The sequence below is a fragment of the Muscardinus avellanarius genome (assembly GCF_963383645.1).
Source record: "Muscardinus avellanarius genome assembly, chromosome: 7".
NCBI classification, from domain to species: Eukaryota; Metazoa; Chordata; class Mammalia; order Rodentia; family Gliridae; genus Muscardinus; species Muscardinus avellanarius.
In genome coordinates, this window is record NC_137793.1 from 91,813,927 (window position 1) to 91,830,193 (window position 16,267).

Genomic DNA, 16,267 nt, shown 5'->3' on the forward strand with positions numbered 1-16,267 from the left:
AGCTTTCGTATCTTTCTCTGAAAGATAATCTGACAAATTCATTTTGTCATTAATTTTACCAGAAAATTGCCTGCAATTGAAAATAAGATGAGAACTTCATCAAAGTCTTTTAAAAATTCAAGTGTTCATTGTAGATTATCAATAATATCATTTTGAGCTGGGCATGGTGGCACAAGCTTGTAATCCCATTATCTGGGAGGCTGAGACAAGAGAATCGTGGTTCAAGGACAGCCTTAGCTACTACTTAGTGAGGCCCTTTGCCACTCAGTGAAACCTTGTTTTGAAAGAAAGGATAAAAACTAGGGCTGAGGGTGTAGCTCAGAAGTAGAATGCCCCTGGGTTCCATCCCAAGTACCACACACAAAAAAGTGTCATTTTGATTTAAAGTTACTGGACCAATCTCCTCTGTGGTACCTATGCCTAGATTGCACTAACACATTTACAAACATACATGCCTGGTACCAGCTTTTTCAATTAGCATAGTTTTGAAATTAAATTTATAATTAGTCCCTACTATTATGCTGTGATTAGAATTTCTCTTATAATTATGAACACCTTCCTTCTCCCCCGACCCCCAACACAATTAGACCAAAGGTTCTTTACTCCAAATCATATATTATACAAGTAGCCATTCTTCACTCTGGTCTGTTTGGCATGTACATCCTATCCACTTGTTCTACCACCAGTCTGGCAGGTTTTTTCTAAGAACTTTTTAGCCTCAACGTTTCTAGGCCCAATAATACTACTACAGGAAAAGAATATTCAATATATAAACTATCTGTAACACTATCAGCAGCCCATTACAGTGGCAGAAACAGCACCAACTGCCGACATTTTAGATTCTAAAGGTTCAAATTAGAAAAATGCATTCTCATTTTCTAACTTGGAGAAAACTTTTCTTAGTCAAAGACAACAAAGCACTGAAAAGAATAAGAACATGTGAAGGTGTGCCTGCCTCAATATAACTTATATTCAAAGACTATTTCTCAGTGGGTCAGAGCTTCATTGTTACTCTTGACCATTTTAATTCTTAGGCGTCTCCAAAATGGCAAATAACTGGGAATGCATATGAACTGTTTCTACAGGGTAAGTGGTAGGTAAAATGGGGGAGAAATCATGGATACATAAATTTTACAGTATTCATTTTTTATTTTTATATATTTATATTAGGATATTGTACAATTTTCAAAGCTAACAGAATATTTTTGTATGTGTCCTTAAGGCATAACAAAATAAAAGGATTTCACAAAAGAAGTCCATATTACAGTACTATTGAAATATGAGGCATAGAGTAATTATGCATTTGTGGGTTATAAACAATACATTCATTTTAAAGAATAAACATTTAATGTGAATAACATTTTGGTTAAAATAAATATCATGGTAAATGTTAACAGCAACACCTGAAGTATATGGATCCAAGAAAGGTGTTTTGTAATAGACACTATGCAGAATGGCAGAGCATTCATGAAATGGCTGTAATATCTTACTAAATTTACAGTCATTGCACATTGTTGAGCACTTTATTTATACAGGGATACCCTTCATTGACCATTCCTAAACCTCGGCATACAAAACAATGTTACTCCATGTTTTTCTTGGGTAACTGGTACCAATGCCTAAATAAGGTTTAGAATCAGATGTACCTTTCATTTTGCTGCTTTTCAAATCAATTCAAATATTTAACTTAATATAAAATGTACTTCTAAGCAGAACTACAAAGAGAACATTCATAGGTGATTATAAAGATCAGAGCTTCTAATCATCTTCATAATTCGTTGAAATGATCCCACTCAAAATTTGGTTTGACTCAGTGGTTTCTTCAGGAACAATATGAACACTTGGATTAGAAAAGGAGCTGACCTCTAAAACAACTTTCCACACACAGAGAACAGTAACAGATTTCCCTGACCATTTAACCTCTTCCCAGTTCTTTTTCGTAGTGGCTGAGAAGAAAAGCTTAAGTCTTCTATGAGGGGGTTAAGCCATTGAGTTTTAGATCCATGTATTTCTTTAAAAAAAACAGAGAAGGTCTGTTTCAATCAGAGGACAGATCATCTCACTCAATCCTATTCCATGGAAAGGAACATGACACTAATGGTCAACAAAAACAATTGCATTCAGGCTTGTGGGCTAAATCTCTTGATGCTCAGTGTAAATGTTGTAAGTCACCAGACTCCAAGAAATAGAGCATCTAGCCCTCAAAAAAGTTGACCCAGGTTTCCTTTGCCCATTCTGCAATCAATTTACCCTTCAGATATCATATCTAACCACTTAAAACTTTGAAAACCAGATTTTGCCCTTGATATATTTTTAAAAACAATGACCCAAAACTATTCAGAGGAGAATAAGGAAACTAATATGTGAAAACAAAACGAAACAAAAAGCCCTGAGCATTTCTAGCTGCTGAAGGCAGGTGATCTCTGAAAGTGCGGTTTCCGGGTCGGCAGGATGAGCCAAAGCCAGGGCTCGTGAGGGTCCGCACGGCGTCCTTTGCTGGTGACTGCCGCTTGGCCTTTCGGCTTCACAATTCTGCAAGGTCCTGATCACTACTAATAGGAAGGCATTTGGGCAAACACATCTCCACAACAGCACTTACTGTCCCCTGCCTGTTTCCTTACACTAAGCCACTGCCATCTTCATCATCTTTGTGCACAAATAGTATTCTGCCCAAAAGCTTCTCAACAGAAATGGTAAAAGGCCTATTTATTCTGGCTACAGAAATGGCCGGTTCTCATTTCCTTAAACACACCCTAAAATTATAACCTTGTCAAATGAATTGAAACCATATCAACATTCACAGGTACAATGTAACACACATCCTTTTCTCCTCTCTAACAAGACAAAATGCATACATATCGGGTGGCCCAAGTTTCAAAAAGCTAAAAAAAATTTCAATCTAAGAAAAGGGTTAAGCATATGAATTATCTTTTAAAAGGGAATTATGTTCTCAGAAAGCTGAAACACTAAATAATGGATAAAATGCACACACAATATAAATAAGAAAGTAACTTGAAGAATATAAAAAATCTAAAAGGGACCAATCAGAACCTCAATAAAATCTATGAATAAAAACATATTGCTTACATTATAGTGTACAATTATGATTTAAGATGCATTTAGATTTATAAAGAAATTGAAATATAGTACTGCAAGATTATTCAAAGAATATTTTTTCAATATACAAACAATAATAAAAACACGCACAAAAAAGCTTGGGCAATGTGCAATTTTAAAAATTACTATCACACCAGCCAAACAAATCCTTAACCACTTTTCAAATGGATTCATTTATACCATCTTAATGCAGAGAGACTATCAAAGATATTAAAACAAGACTTTTCAGTGTCTGACTCACATTTTGTCCCCAAATCTTTTCACATTTAAGAGTTGCATTCTGAAAGCATAAGGTGAGAATTAGAAACGTTTCTCAGTTTGTCTACATGTAAGAGTATGTGAAAGCTACAGTGCTAAGAACTAAATCATATACTTAAAACTTTAAAAAAAAAATTACCAAAGCGCACAATTGTGTTCATTTCCGTGTCTATCAGTGACTGAAGAAGCAACCAAGTGGCGCGTCCGGATACCTTTGCTCCGTTTCATGTCTATCCTGATGTGTGCCACGTGCGCCTTCAATATTTGGCACTCAGGGTCGATCTGAACACAGTTATCAGCAGAAAACTGAATAGCCCTAAAAGTGTTTAGCCGTTAAAACTATTATGTTTTCCTTGCCTACTAACATGCATCTTGATGATCCTGAAGTCACAGAGGGTTTGCAAGGAAGCAATTTAGATTGGTACAAAATGAAGCTTATATGAAAACTGGTTAAGGATTCAAAGCACATTATTTCTGAAATAGTATTTGTAACACCCAGACAAAAAGAGAGAGGTATGATCTGCACAAAAATACTTTAAGTCATCCTGATTACAGTCTTCATGCCTGCGCGTGTCTAGCTGCTGGCGGTGCACTCGTGCATCCTCTTTGCCACATCATAGACATAGGTGATGTCTGGCCGCTTCTCTGGGTCTGGGTTGATGCATATGTTAACCAGCTGTCGTAGCTGCGAAGAAAAGAAAACATTTTGTAAGAAAAGTACATTTTCTGACTAGTCCATTTACTAGGAATACGGTATGTGTATGACTGTCAATTTTGCAATCAGCTAAATGTCTTCAGTCTCACTCTCTTTGAAGAGTTTTGTCAAGCGAGAAGTATTTTCTGCAATATAAGCCTTTAAAGTGGACTCTTGTTTTCTAGAGATATTTAATAAGTGTTAAAAATATCTGTTTTAATTTCACTAAAAGGCGCTAGGTTAACTATAGGTGTAGACTCAGGCATTTGAACTACACCTTACTAGGTTAGCTTTTGATTGTAAAGCTGACTTATATAAAAGGCAATGAAGATAGATATCTGCCATATGTATTTATCATAAACCATTTTATGTAAGTATGTATGGAGTTCATTAACTTTAAGATACTTTTATTGGTGCACTGTAACCATACATTGAGGTTCAGTGTGACAGACACACACACACATGTACATAGCACCCAGGGTATTTCCCCTAAACTGAAAAGAGTAAATTGTGAGCAAAAGAAATTATAAATATGATTCCGGTCCTGTGTGAAATGGTATTTGAATGTCCCCACTTTACAGAAGAGGGAGTTGAGGTTTACTATTTAAGTCATAGAACAAAAGCACATCTTGATAAATCATGGAACTATCTTCTATAGGACCAGATCCACCAAGGGGGAACATTTGTAGGGCTTTAATTTTAATTGTATTTACCACCACTTTAGGGACCTATGTCTTCATAACCCTGTATATGGTCTTACATATTCAGATTCTTTTACCTTGGTGTTTTTGGAATAACTTAGACATTTTAAAAATTCACATGCATTAAAAATTCACATCTTTTGGGCAAGTATATTAGCACTTAGTAAACTATCAAATTACCATAATATCATCCTCAACTTTTACAGTAAGAATTTGCAAAAGCACATAGAAGCAGGGATCACATTTGTAGGCTGCATCGGTTAGCTTAATACTGCTATTGAGAGGGAAAATGTAATTCTGAAAGAAGAGTGTGGAGGAGGCTGCCAGGGAGGGGTCGGGGTCGGAACATTGTTGGAAAAGTAAGCCAGGAGTGCTGAATGCTGAAGGCACTCGGTACCCATGCGCCCCTAGGTAAGCCATTCTCCCTGGAGGTTCATTTCTTCATCTGTTACTTAGGTTGAATGAGATAAGAGTTCTCCAAGCTTTCATTCCCAAGTTGTTTATCCTAACAGAATAAAATTTAATGATTCCATTTTAGCCACTTGTGGAAGTTTGACAATGTTGGATGGAAATGTTATACCCACCGAGAGGGCCTGAGATCTCAATTTATATTCCTTGTAAAAGAGCAGAGAATAGGATTAAAAAATCTTAAGGAGTATAGTAACACACAAGGCATTTTACTGTGGAGATCTAAGAGAAATTTAAATTGGAAAGAGGTTGGCATTTTACCAGTTAAAATTAAAAAATGCACCAAGTTATACACAATTCAGGAAACAGCAGGGAAAGCACTTATGTAACAATACTTATGTTTAAAAAGATAAGTGTTCCTATAAGCTACCAAGCTGTCAGTGTTTTGTTTAGAGGTAAAATGATAAAAGCAGAAAGGATGGTAGAAAGAGATAGCTGTGGTACACACATTCATTAGACCTAACCAAAATTCAAGGAGATTTTTTTTCCCCTTCACAGTATTGCTACTTCAAGGTAGTTCAGAAACCTCATTTTCCTGCTTAATATTTCAGAATAAGGTGGTATTTCCAACCTACCGACAATAATGACTGGTCCCAAGTTCTGCCATGAGGAAAACGCCACCCAAGATTTGAGACAAAGACCCAAGGTTGTCTGAAGAAGATGGCAATTCTCTAGCTCTCCAAAGTAAAGGACAAGTGACAGGGAGTGGTGGGTGGCTTCTCAGCTGCTGCTTAAAAAGGGGCCCTACCGAGGGATGAGAGGTCACCCAGAAACCCCAGAGCAATACTGCATTTCCCTCTCCACTTGTTGGTTCAATCACCAAATATAAAATTTACTTTCTCAAAGATTTTTCTCTTCTAGAGGTATTATGGACAGGTCCATCAATGTATAAAGTCAGACATGTCAAATTAGAATATGCATCCCTAACCATATTTATGAATCAGTTTTGAGAAAATATATTTGTGGATTATCAATCTGTTATAAAATGGTGCAGTTAAGAAAGATCCTATGAAGTTACAATATGCTTTGGCAGTACCTGGCACTCATTGGCTGCACCAGTCTTTAGGAGGATCTGCTCTGGGAGAGATGCAGTGTTGGTGGCAACTGAGGACAGAGGGCAGGCCAGGCAAGATGCCTTTTCCCACAGGGAGGCTCCGGGGCCAGGATGAGTGAGAATGACTTGTCTTTCCTGACTGTCCAAGATTTTAGGCAAGAAATATTCATCAGAAGTTTCCACCTGGGTATGTGATAGGACAGTACTGCCATTTACAGAAGTGGGTAAGACAGGAAGAGGAGGGGCCTTGACAAGGAAAGAGGGACATTTTGAAGGTATCAAGTTTGAGATATCGACACTTTGAGATCCAGGCAGAAATGTGAATTCCTGAATTTTGGGTTCAGTCCTGCATCCATACCTAGAAAACCGAATTGTATTATATTCTAGTTTTCAGGACTCTGCCCTGTCTACAATATAAAGACAAAAGGAGATAGCTCAGGTGAAAGTTGTTAGCCTAATTTTGTGTTGCATGGTCCTCTCAAATGCTCATGTTTTGGGGGCTTATTTTTACTCTATTCCTTAGTGTGAATTCATGATGCCTAATGCAGCTTTGCCTGAATGATGACTATCAGTAATCCTAACTGGTTAAATTTAAAATCCTCTGTAAGGAAATGTCACTTGGGTTGACGTAGCATCTGAGTTCTAATCAGGAGAGAGGAGTTAGTAGGCACCACTGAGAGACCTATCTGACTTCCATCCTTGAACACAGGGTGGAATGCTTCAAATTTCACAAAAGGTATCAACTGACCGTGCTCTTTGTTTTTCCTTGAGCAAATAAACAGAAAATCCAGGAAGGACCTCACCAAAGAATACATAACCTTGAACAGAGTTCTACAGGGTAGGTACTACTAAATTTTTGCAAAGAGAATTAAAATTTAGAAAGATCCTGCAATAGATGCAATTCATCCACACAACTTTGGGTCATCTAAGCTCTCTCCCTCCCTCACTAAGTCCACTACAAGGCTGCATACCGGGATTTAATGCTTGCTTTTGTTTTTTTTTTTTTTTTTTAATCAAACAATACTTTGGCATTTGTATGAAATTGCTGTAGAAGACACTGCCTGGTAAGTTTACTCATGGGTCCTTGAGATATTTCTACCATAAATGAGTAGGAGAACACTGTTACCTGAGGAATTGGTACATTTACCAGTTAAAACAGACAATTGTGCTAAATGCTTCCTTCTTTTGCTAAGATCGAGAGGGAAGCAATGAAGACGAGGGCAAGGCTCACCCAAAGCAACTCTGGGGGCCATTCTAAAACAGTTACTGCATTCCCTCTTACCTGTGGTTCTGAATTTGTACTTCTATCTCAATAGCTAATAAACTTTTTTTTTTTTTTTTTTTTTTTTTTTGTGTGTGTGTGTGTGTGTGTGTGTGTGTGTGTCTGGGGAGGGATGGAACCCAGGGGCATTCGACCTCCGAGCTACACCCCCTGCCCTATTTTTTATTCTTTATTTGAAACAGGGTCTCACTGAGTTGCAGAGGGCCTCACTAAGTAACTGAGGCTGTCCGCGAACCGCGATCCTCCAGCCTCAGCCTCCCAAATGCTGGGATTACAAGCGTGCGCCACCACGCCTGGCTCTAAACTATGCTTTTTTTTTTTTTTTTTTTTTTGGTGTGTGTGTGTGTGTGTGTGTGTGTGTGTGTGTGTGTAAGTTATCTCAAATCTGTTCTGAAAAAAAAATAGTTCTAAATTACATACTTAAAGGCTTACATAGGCTGAGTTTTCAGTTTGATGTAGTTTTCCTTGATATATGTAACTGTTGGTTGTTTATATAGAACTGTTATACCAGGGGGGAAATCAGTTACAAAAGTCTCTTAGCATAGGAAGGGGAAAAATTCACAACAAATAATTTAATATAATAAACAGCCATAACTTAGTTTTATATTTTTAACTTAAACAATCTAGCTAAAAAGCAAATATATATGGATTTATGAATATCCTTTTATTAGACTAAATAAAAACTAAATTTATATAAACATGGCTGTGGTGGTGCACATTGTAACTTCAGAACTTGGGAGGCTGGGACAGGAGAATTGTGGCTATCATTATTCAAGATAGCCAAAGCAATTTAGTGATACTTTCAGCAATCTAGCAAGACCCTGTTTCAATGTAAATAATAAAAATCATGGGAACATCTTATATTTTTTAATGAGTCTAAAACTATAATATGGCAGAGTTACAGGTGCTGTCCTATAATAAAAAGGAAAATAAAATAGCCAACTATGTATTACAAACCAGAAATAGTACTGAGTTTAAAATTCATTAATTAAAGGAAAAGTAAAACCTTTGACTTAAAAAAAATGTAATACTGTCAGGCCAAGATGAGTACCTATGTGTTCTAGGTTGAGTCATTTGGTTACTCAGCAGTGCAGTCCTATAGCTGATGGGCACATCTGGAGGCTGTTACTTTGATTCAGATGCTCTCCATAGAATTATTAGTTTTGCTAAGATTCCAATAGACCAGTAGGAACAGTTCCCAGAACATTTTCAGATCAAAAGATAACTAGTTAATTCTAGTGCTTCATATATATATATATTGATAGAGCAGAGAGAAAACTATTTGTTCAAAGCCAATATTTATGAGCCACTCTATGCATTTCTACATGCTTTAACTTAATCAGCCTTCCTAACAACTCTATGGGGGTGGCACTACTGTTGCATACAATTTTACAGAAGAGTAATGTTCCTGAGGTCACGAGGCAGTAAGGAACGAGGCCTAGCTGTGAACAGAGCAGATTAGCTGCAGAGCCCTGGTTTTTAAATAACTGCATTTCAAAAACCTAAGGCAGAGGAAAAATTCTAACTTGGTCTGCAGGTTTCCTAATGACTACCCCTGCACAAAGATGGGCTGACCTTCCACAGCCCAGGGTGGCCAGCCAGGCTGTTGATTTTTCAAAAGCTTCTCAGCTCTAACACTGTTACTATTTTCTAAAACTAATAGCTCTGCCTTCAAATTTCATAGGCCAATCTGGATCAAAACACAAACCAATAAATTTTGTTTAGGGCTTGGCAAAACTCAGGCAATAATATATGTGCGAGGCCCTCCTGTTCTATCCCTAGCATTGCAAAAACACAAACCTTAGTGACTACATAAATTAAAAAAAAAAAAAAAAACTAAATTTTTTCTAAGTCGGGCATTAAATAATCAAAATGAGGTAATTATCTTCTATATAAAAGCTCCTATAGACCTCTGGAAGAAAGAAAATTACTTTAAAAGTCTTAATAGTTATCCATTATTTTGCAAATGATTCTAGTATTGCATTATTAACCATGTTTAAGGAAAATGTGTTGATATAGAGAATTCTATTGATATCCTTTATGCCAAGTTTCAATTTCTAACACCAAGCAATCATTTTTTTCAGAAAATATTTTTTTCATTTGATGATAGCTTCCCATTTTTTACTTCATTCTAGGAATAATTTAATGATCAGCAGATATTATAAACTAAATGAAAATACAAGTTAAAAAAAAGCATACAGTTTATTACCTTACGAAAGGTAGTTTGCATTCCTTTCTAGTTGTTTATGAAATACTTGTACTCTTTTTTTTAAAAAAAAATGTATACACCACGTTAAAAATTAGGCAAAAGTAAAGGTCAGAATATGCAGGAGCCTTTACAAAAATCAGAGAGAAAGACTAATTCAGATGCTTCAGAGAAATTTAAAAAACAACATAGAAACACTTAAACAAATACAAGCATACAAACTAAAAATATATTCTCTAATAGTTTTAAATAATTATAAAGTCATAAACCATACAGAAATCGATGCATATGTTCTGTGAAGTAGATAAAATACTAATATATTTTGATCCAATACATTGCCAAAGAAATATTAACAAGAAGAGAGTGTTAGCCGTCATTGTTGTCAGGGTGATAACCCAATTACAGATCAAGTTCAGTCACGTACAGGTAATAACAATAGGGCTCTTTGTGCATTATAGCTTTAGGTCACTAACACAATTCTCAAAAGAATAATAAAGACTAGTGCTATTGGTACTGCTGCTTTTTCACCCCCATCTTAATCCCTCTGAGACCAATTATGTTATATCAGCCTCCCAGATATACCCAAATTTCCATCTACCCGAGGACACATTTTAGCACCCCAAAGAGGGTCTAATACATTAAAGCGCACTATATTTTGGAGCTTTAGATATATTTATACAAAATGATTAGGCGTAGCCAACTTGTACACCAAAGTGTCACTAGCGATTGACTTGAGGGTACAGGGAAAGGGAAAAAGAGTAATCTTACACAGATATAAGGTAATGTAATGTCTATATTTCACAACTGAAGATCACTCAGTGCCTTTTAAAAACCGAAAGGCTTACAGAAAGTTACATGATTTTATAGGATCCCACAGGATACGTGAAATATAGGGCACCGTTTTGGATCCGTGTCTTCAAGGAGCAGGTCTCCGGTGTCGCTTCAGAAGCACAGGTGAACAAGGGGCCTGCCTAACTATGTATTTTAAATAAAAATGGAACATTCAAAGCTTAAAGATCTGATCTTACAAGGCAACTTTTAGTAAGGTGGCAACTGATATCATAAGTGATATGAATATCAAACTTACTAAAATATTTTAGGAAGGAAATGTTAATGACAGTGACAACTGCTAATTTTAATAAGGACACAGTTTTTAATTGTTGCATCATTATATATTTCTACATTTTAAAGAAAAAATATTCTTATTTGGCATTTGACTACATAATTACAGGGACTTCAGACAGACACAGATTTACCTTCATATATTTGTGCCATATCATATAAGGGTCTTCATTTAAACAGATAAGAATTATTGGGACAATATATTAGAAAAGATTTTCTAATACAAATTTAAGTAATATTGGTTCATTTACAGCAACAACTCCAAGGAAGTCATATAACTACATGGTTAGAAAATAAACGTGCTATAAACTCAAGACGTGCAGAAATCATCTCCACATGACACTTTCTTGTTTTCTCCTATTTACATAAAACAGCTTTCTGTGAGCCAAAACAAAGGTCATGGCTTTTGTTCACTGACTTGACTTCAACTTTCTTAAAAATCTCCCTTATACATGTTCTGAATGTAAGAAAATAATCAGGAATTACTTATAAATGTTAGGTTAAAAGTCATTTGTAATTATTAAGGCTTTCCTTTAGCATTTTATTTAATGATGACCAAAGTATAAGTAAAATCAAGACAATAACATTTTGTGGTTAGCATATTACAAAATCAACACATCCAATGCTTTGAGATAAATGTAGCAGATTTACATACTCTAGAATAATTCCTATCTTGTACAGTTCCCTCTTTCAATGCAACATGGCCCCCAAGTTACCATAGGCCAGAAGAGTTTTCTGTGTAAATATCCATTGTCATGCTTCTAAACCGATGACATGGTACCCTTTGAGGGAGAGAGACTTCACGTAAATATAATAAAAGAAAAAGAAAACATTGATACATCTACAGAAATCACGAAATGCTCAAAACCCTGGAATGTGGGTTCCTACAGCGGGGGAGGCAGTGAGGTCGAGACCCCTGAAGTCCAGTGTTGCTCTCAACACCCACAAGTAAAATGGGAATAAGGTTATTAACCTTTCTCTAACCAAAAAAAAAAAAAAGTTGTTATACGAATTAAAGACAGATTACTTTAAAAGTTGAAAAATCAGAATTTGTATTATAAAAACCACAAATACAGGATATTTTCCAATAACCAAAAAATATCTGAAATCAGTCGAGTTCAATTAAATATGTAGCATCACTGTTCACATATCATCAACCACAGACCACTATACTTCTTAATCCCTATAGTAGATTTTAAATACTCTTGAAAAATAAGACTTTGTCTTAAGAACAATGAAAAGAATGCTGCAAATGCGTACACAATTTGAGCAAAGCAGCAGGGAAGAAACTGTCAGGGTGCACTGCTCAACAATTCCAGGAAAGGCTGGAAGGAAAGAAAAACCCAACTAAGAAAGCAAGACAAAAGTAACAAAGGGGGTTTATAATAAGAGCAAGCTTATAATAATTTACAACATAAAATTATTTTATTCATTTTCTATTCTTTGATTGGATGTGATCTTCCAGGATATTTTTAAAAATAATTTTCATCTTTGAGATACAGTGTCATCACTTTTAATAGAAACACTTTTTCTATATGTGGGCTGGAGGTTTAAAGCTACAAAATGAGCAGATGCTCAATGTAAAACAAGGGAGACATGAAGTAGGAAAACTGATCACTGGGTTAGTAATTCTCATTCCCAAGTATTTTTGTTTCTTCATTTATAAAAGCAGTAATGGGACTTAACTAGCAAGTTTTCAAAAATAGAGGATATATAATCATGAATGTTACATTGTTTAAAGTTCTAGCAGTTCAGATCTACAAGCACTGCTATAATACAGTCTTCTTTAATAAAGGTTTGGCCATCACTACAATGTTTACAGAAGTTTAAAATTTACACTCAGCTGTTGTTTATAAATCTTTAATGCACTAGAGCTCCCTTATTTTCTATCTCTTGAACTTTCATTTGCAACTCTGTCCTTGACTTCAGAACTTTCTCCTAAACCTATTTGATCAAACCCCTAAAATGAAGGGAAATCTGCTAAAAGCAACTACTGAGGCACAATTCAACTTAACCTTTCTTGGGTCTTCTTTATTTAAACGAGGAAGTTTTTTTTTAAATAACAAATTAGAGGTAAAGTCTATATTTTTATGAATGCTCAACTTTTTAACATAATCTCATTTAAGAAGAATTAACTCAGTAGCGTATCACTTTTATTGTTTTCTAAATAATTACCAATATAACTATTCACTGTTTTTCTGAGCCTCAAAAGATGATTTACTGAACAAATACACAATTTTAATAACCACTCTAGTGGAGTGGAAAATAGCCCGACTTATTTCCTCGCAAATGGCCACTGAACATTTCAGTGAAGATGATGCTTACATAAAAGAATGAAAAACCACGCAGGTAGGGTATCGATAAAAGAAAATGAGCACATCTTCTGGCCTGGTTTTTGAGTCAGTCTTGTTGGAGTTCCTTGGAGAACTTTCTCACACTCAGTTGTCACTGAGTGGGTCATTCATTCTGGTTTTAATTTTGTTTCTTTAATCTCACTTCTCTAAATCAAGCAAGCAACCAAGCAATAACCAAGCCTCTTAATATCTGTCAGGTGTCAGGCCCTAGAGATGCACAGATAAAAAGCAGAGTTACTGCTGCTCAAGAGCAGAAGCTTGACAATGGGAAAGGGGAGGAAAACGTGCCAGGAAGTACCTACTGGAGTGCAGGGAAGCGGGGCCAGGGAGAGGAAGCGGCGAGCCCACCTGTTCAGAACAGGGGAAGAGAGATTTCAGAAATAGGAACTGGCATCTATAAAGCCTGAACATTCAGGGATGACTAGAAGAACTTGGATTGGTGGAGTTAAGGGAGAGAAGAGAAGGTCCCATGATTCTACAATCTTGAGAAGGCTGGGTCACATTATGAGTAGTCTTTTAAGTGTTTGCTTTACTATCATCGCCAACATTTAAGTTAACCGGATACCTTCAACTAAATATCTTCAACCCAAGGTTTTAAGTACTGTAATTCTCCACTGGTAGATGGGTGACACTGTTATTGAAAATGGAAAGAATACAAAACAAACATAAAAGTAAAAATATTTCAGTAAGCCACAAAATATACATTTCTTAAGATCATGTAGCTGACGTGTTTCAATGTAGAATCCTAATTATGTATATACAGTAACAACATAATTAAAAAGAAAAGATTTGACATACCAGGCTGGCTTATTTTTCCAAGGCACCCTACTGTTCATTTTTTTTAGTTTTAATGCTTAACTGTACCTATGTTTTATGAAATCAAAAAATACACTGCAAGTTTTTACACTCATGGTCATTCTATTTAAAGAACTCAATCTAGAAATCTTGTTGTGTTCCTTAGGATTCCTACCATTTGGGGTTATTCTGATAAATGTATTTGATAAATTTGCTTAAAATGTTTTTTTCTTGAAATAGTCTTAGCATTATGGCTATAATACTGGCACTTAATGAACTGGTCTTTAAAGGTCACTATCAACCCTTTGGAATCCATTTTTTTTCTCAGTTCATATATTTACTACACTATCTAATTAAATGGCAATTTGGATTTTTAAAATATCAAAAGAGCCTGCTTTGCAAAGATTTAATTATGGCAGCACCAAATCTGTTTGGGTTTTTGTTGTTACCATGAATTCTGAGTAATTATTTTACAGAGTTCCTACTTAAGAAGAAAAAAAATATTTATTAGCACATCTGCATTTCAAAGCTCTTGTGCTAAGAACTCTTCTAAATAGCTGATCAGATTGAAGTAACGTTGTTATATATTGTCTGCATATTTTTATATTCATTTCCTTAAATAGAACTATTTCCCTAGAATTAAGCTTTCTATTTCATCAGGGCATGACAACAGATTTTTACCAATATCAGGTGCCACCCTTGTTTTAGAGGGTACACCACGTAATGCGTTTTGCTTTATAGCTCTTTCGAAACTGGTAACTATATAGAGTGAAGTAAAAAGTGGAATCTATTTTCTTTTCCCAACTCGAAGACCTTCTATCTAGGCCAGACTTTGATATTTGCCCCTTGGCTGAGAATCCGCATATCCAACTTCACACTTAGCTGCAGTGAAGTAGCCCTGCAGGCAGGCCGACTTCAACGAACCACTAGTGGTATCATCATTAAAATCCTGCTGAAGGTCACCATGGTAACCGCCTGCTGAGGCTTCACTGCTGCACTCGGCATCTCCTAATCAGCTACCATGTGAAATGCAAATTCAGACAGTCTGAAAATTAGTCAAGAAGAATAGGGGATGAGGATGCAGATATGTGAAATATTCATGTGCTTCATGGAAAAGAGAAGACAGCATGAATGACACAACAAAGAAAGGCCCCTGACATTCTTGCTATCAGTCTGCATTATTGTTCACACCCTACTGTATTTCTAGGCCTGTAGTTCTGAAGTTGGTTTTGTGAAATGCCATATTTATATTCTATACCCAAAATAGTAATTAAAAATGGCTAACATAAGAGCATTATCATCAAATAAACACAGTACTTCAAAATTATCATCACTGCCTTTTAAGAGTTTATTCTAATTACCTGAACGCAAGCGCTAGGAACAACAACAAAAAAGAAGACGTTATTGATTATTAGTATCAAAACTATTAGAAGAAAACATACCACATTCTAGAAACACAAATGCTTCACATATGTTAAGCAATTCTTTGGAGATATTTATTATTCAAGTTACACAAACTCAAATTTTTTTCCATAATGCTAAGGCTGAATGTTGTTCATTTCACAATAGAAAGACTGACAATATTAACTAGTAAGTGAACATTATAATTGTTTCATTTTTCCTTCGCTCCTTTCCAATTTCCTAGGGCAAAAAAAAAAAAAAAAAAAATCTATTGCTCATGAGCTGAGAAGTCCTAACACAAAACAGTGCTTTCTCTGGGTAGGTCTCCAATGAGCTTACAGGAGCACATCTTAGTTGACCTGAGATGACTAATATGCACACTTCCTCCTTAAGTATTGGTACGATCATGATGTATTAAGCTCAAATTGGTTATATTTTGTTCAATGAAAAACTGGATGTTGGGTAGAACCAAAACAACTCATTTTAATGGGTTATCGACCTAAGCAAGAATTCAGATCTTAGGGTACAGTCTTTGAAAACTTTTAATTTTATCCAATATATATATTTTTAACACACCTACAATGAAAACCTTGAAATACTTCCTCAGGACAGATATTGTCAAGAGGGTAAAGCTTAAAGGATAGAGTGAAGATAAATAGCTAAGAGATATATATTTCAGTTTTTGGAAAACATAGATGTGAGAGAAATTCTGCCAGGATGGAAGGCTTTAATTGCTTGCTGGTCTGAGATGGTGAGAACAAGAAGTCAGTGTATTTAGAGGACCACCGGACACATTGATTAACTAAAGGCTGGAC

The 16,267-nt window shown here is 35.7% G+C and overlaps 1 protein-coding gene across 1 annotated transcript in view; it reads right to left on the reverse strand.

The window, feature by feature from the left end:
* Positions 1-3,949: 3,949 nt before the first annotated feature.
* Positions 3,950-16,267, reverse strand: part of NEK7 (NIMA related kinase 7) — a gene marked incomplete at its 3' end in the record, with an annotated part of 81,029 nt that continues 68,711 nt past the window's right edge. The window contains exon 9 of the mRNA XM_080698604.1: positions 3,950-4,060. Within this exon, the coding sequence (XP_080554730.1) occupies positions 3,950-4,060 (111 nt within the window). The remainder of the gene's footprint in view (positions 4,061-16,267) is intronic.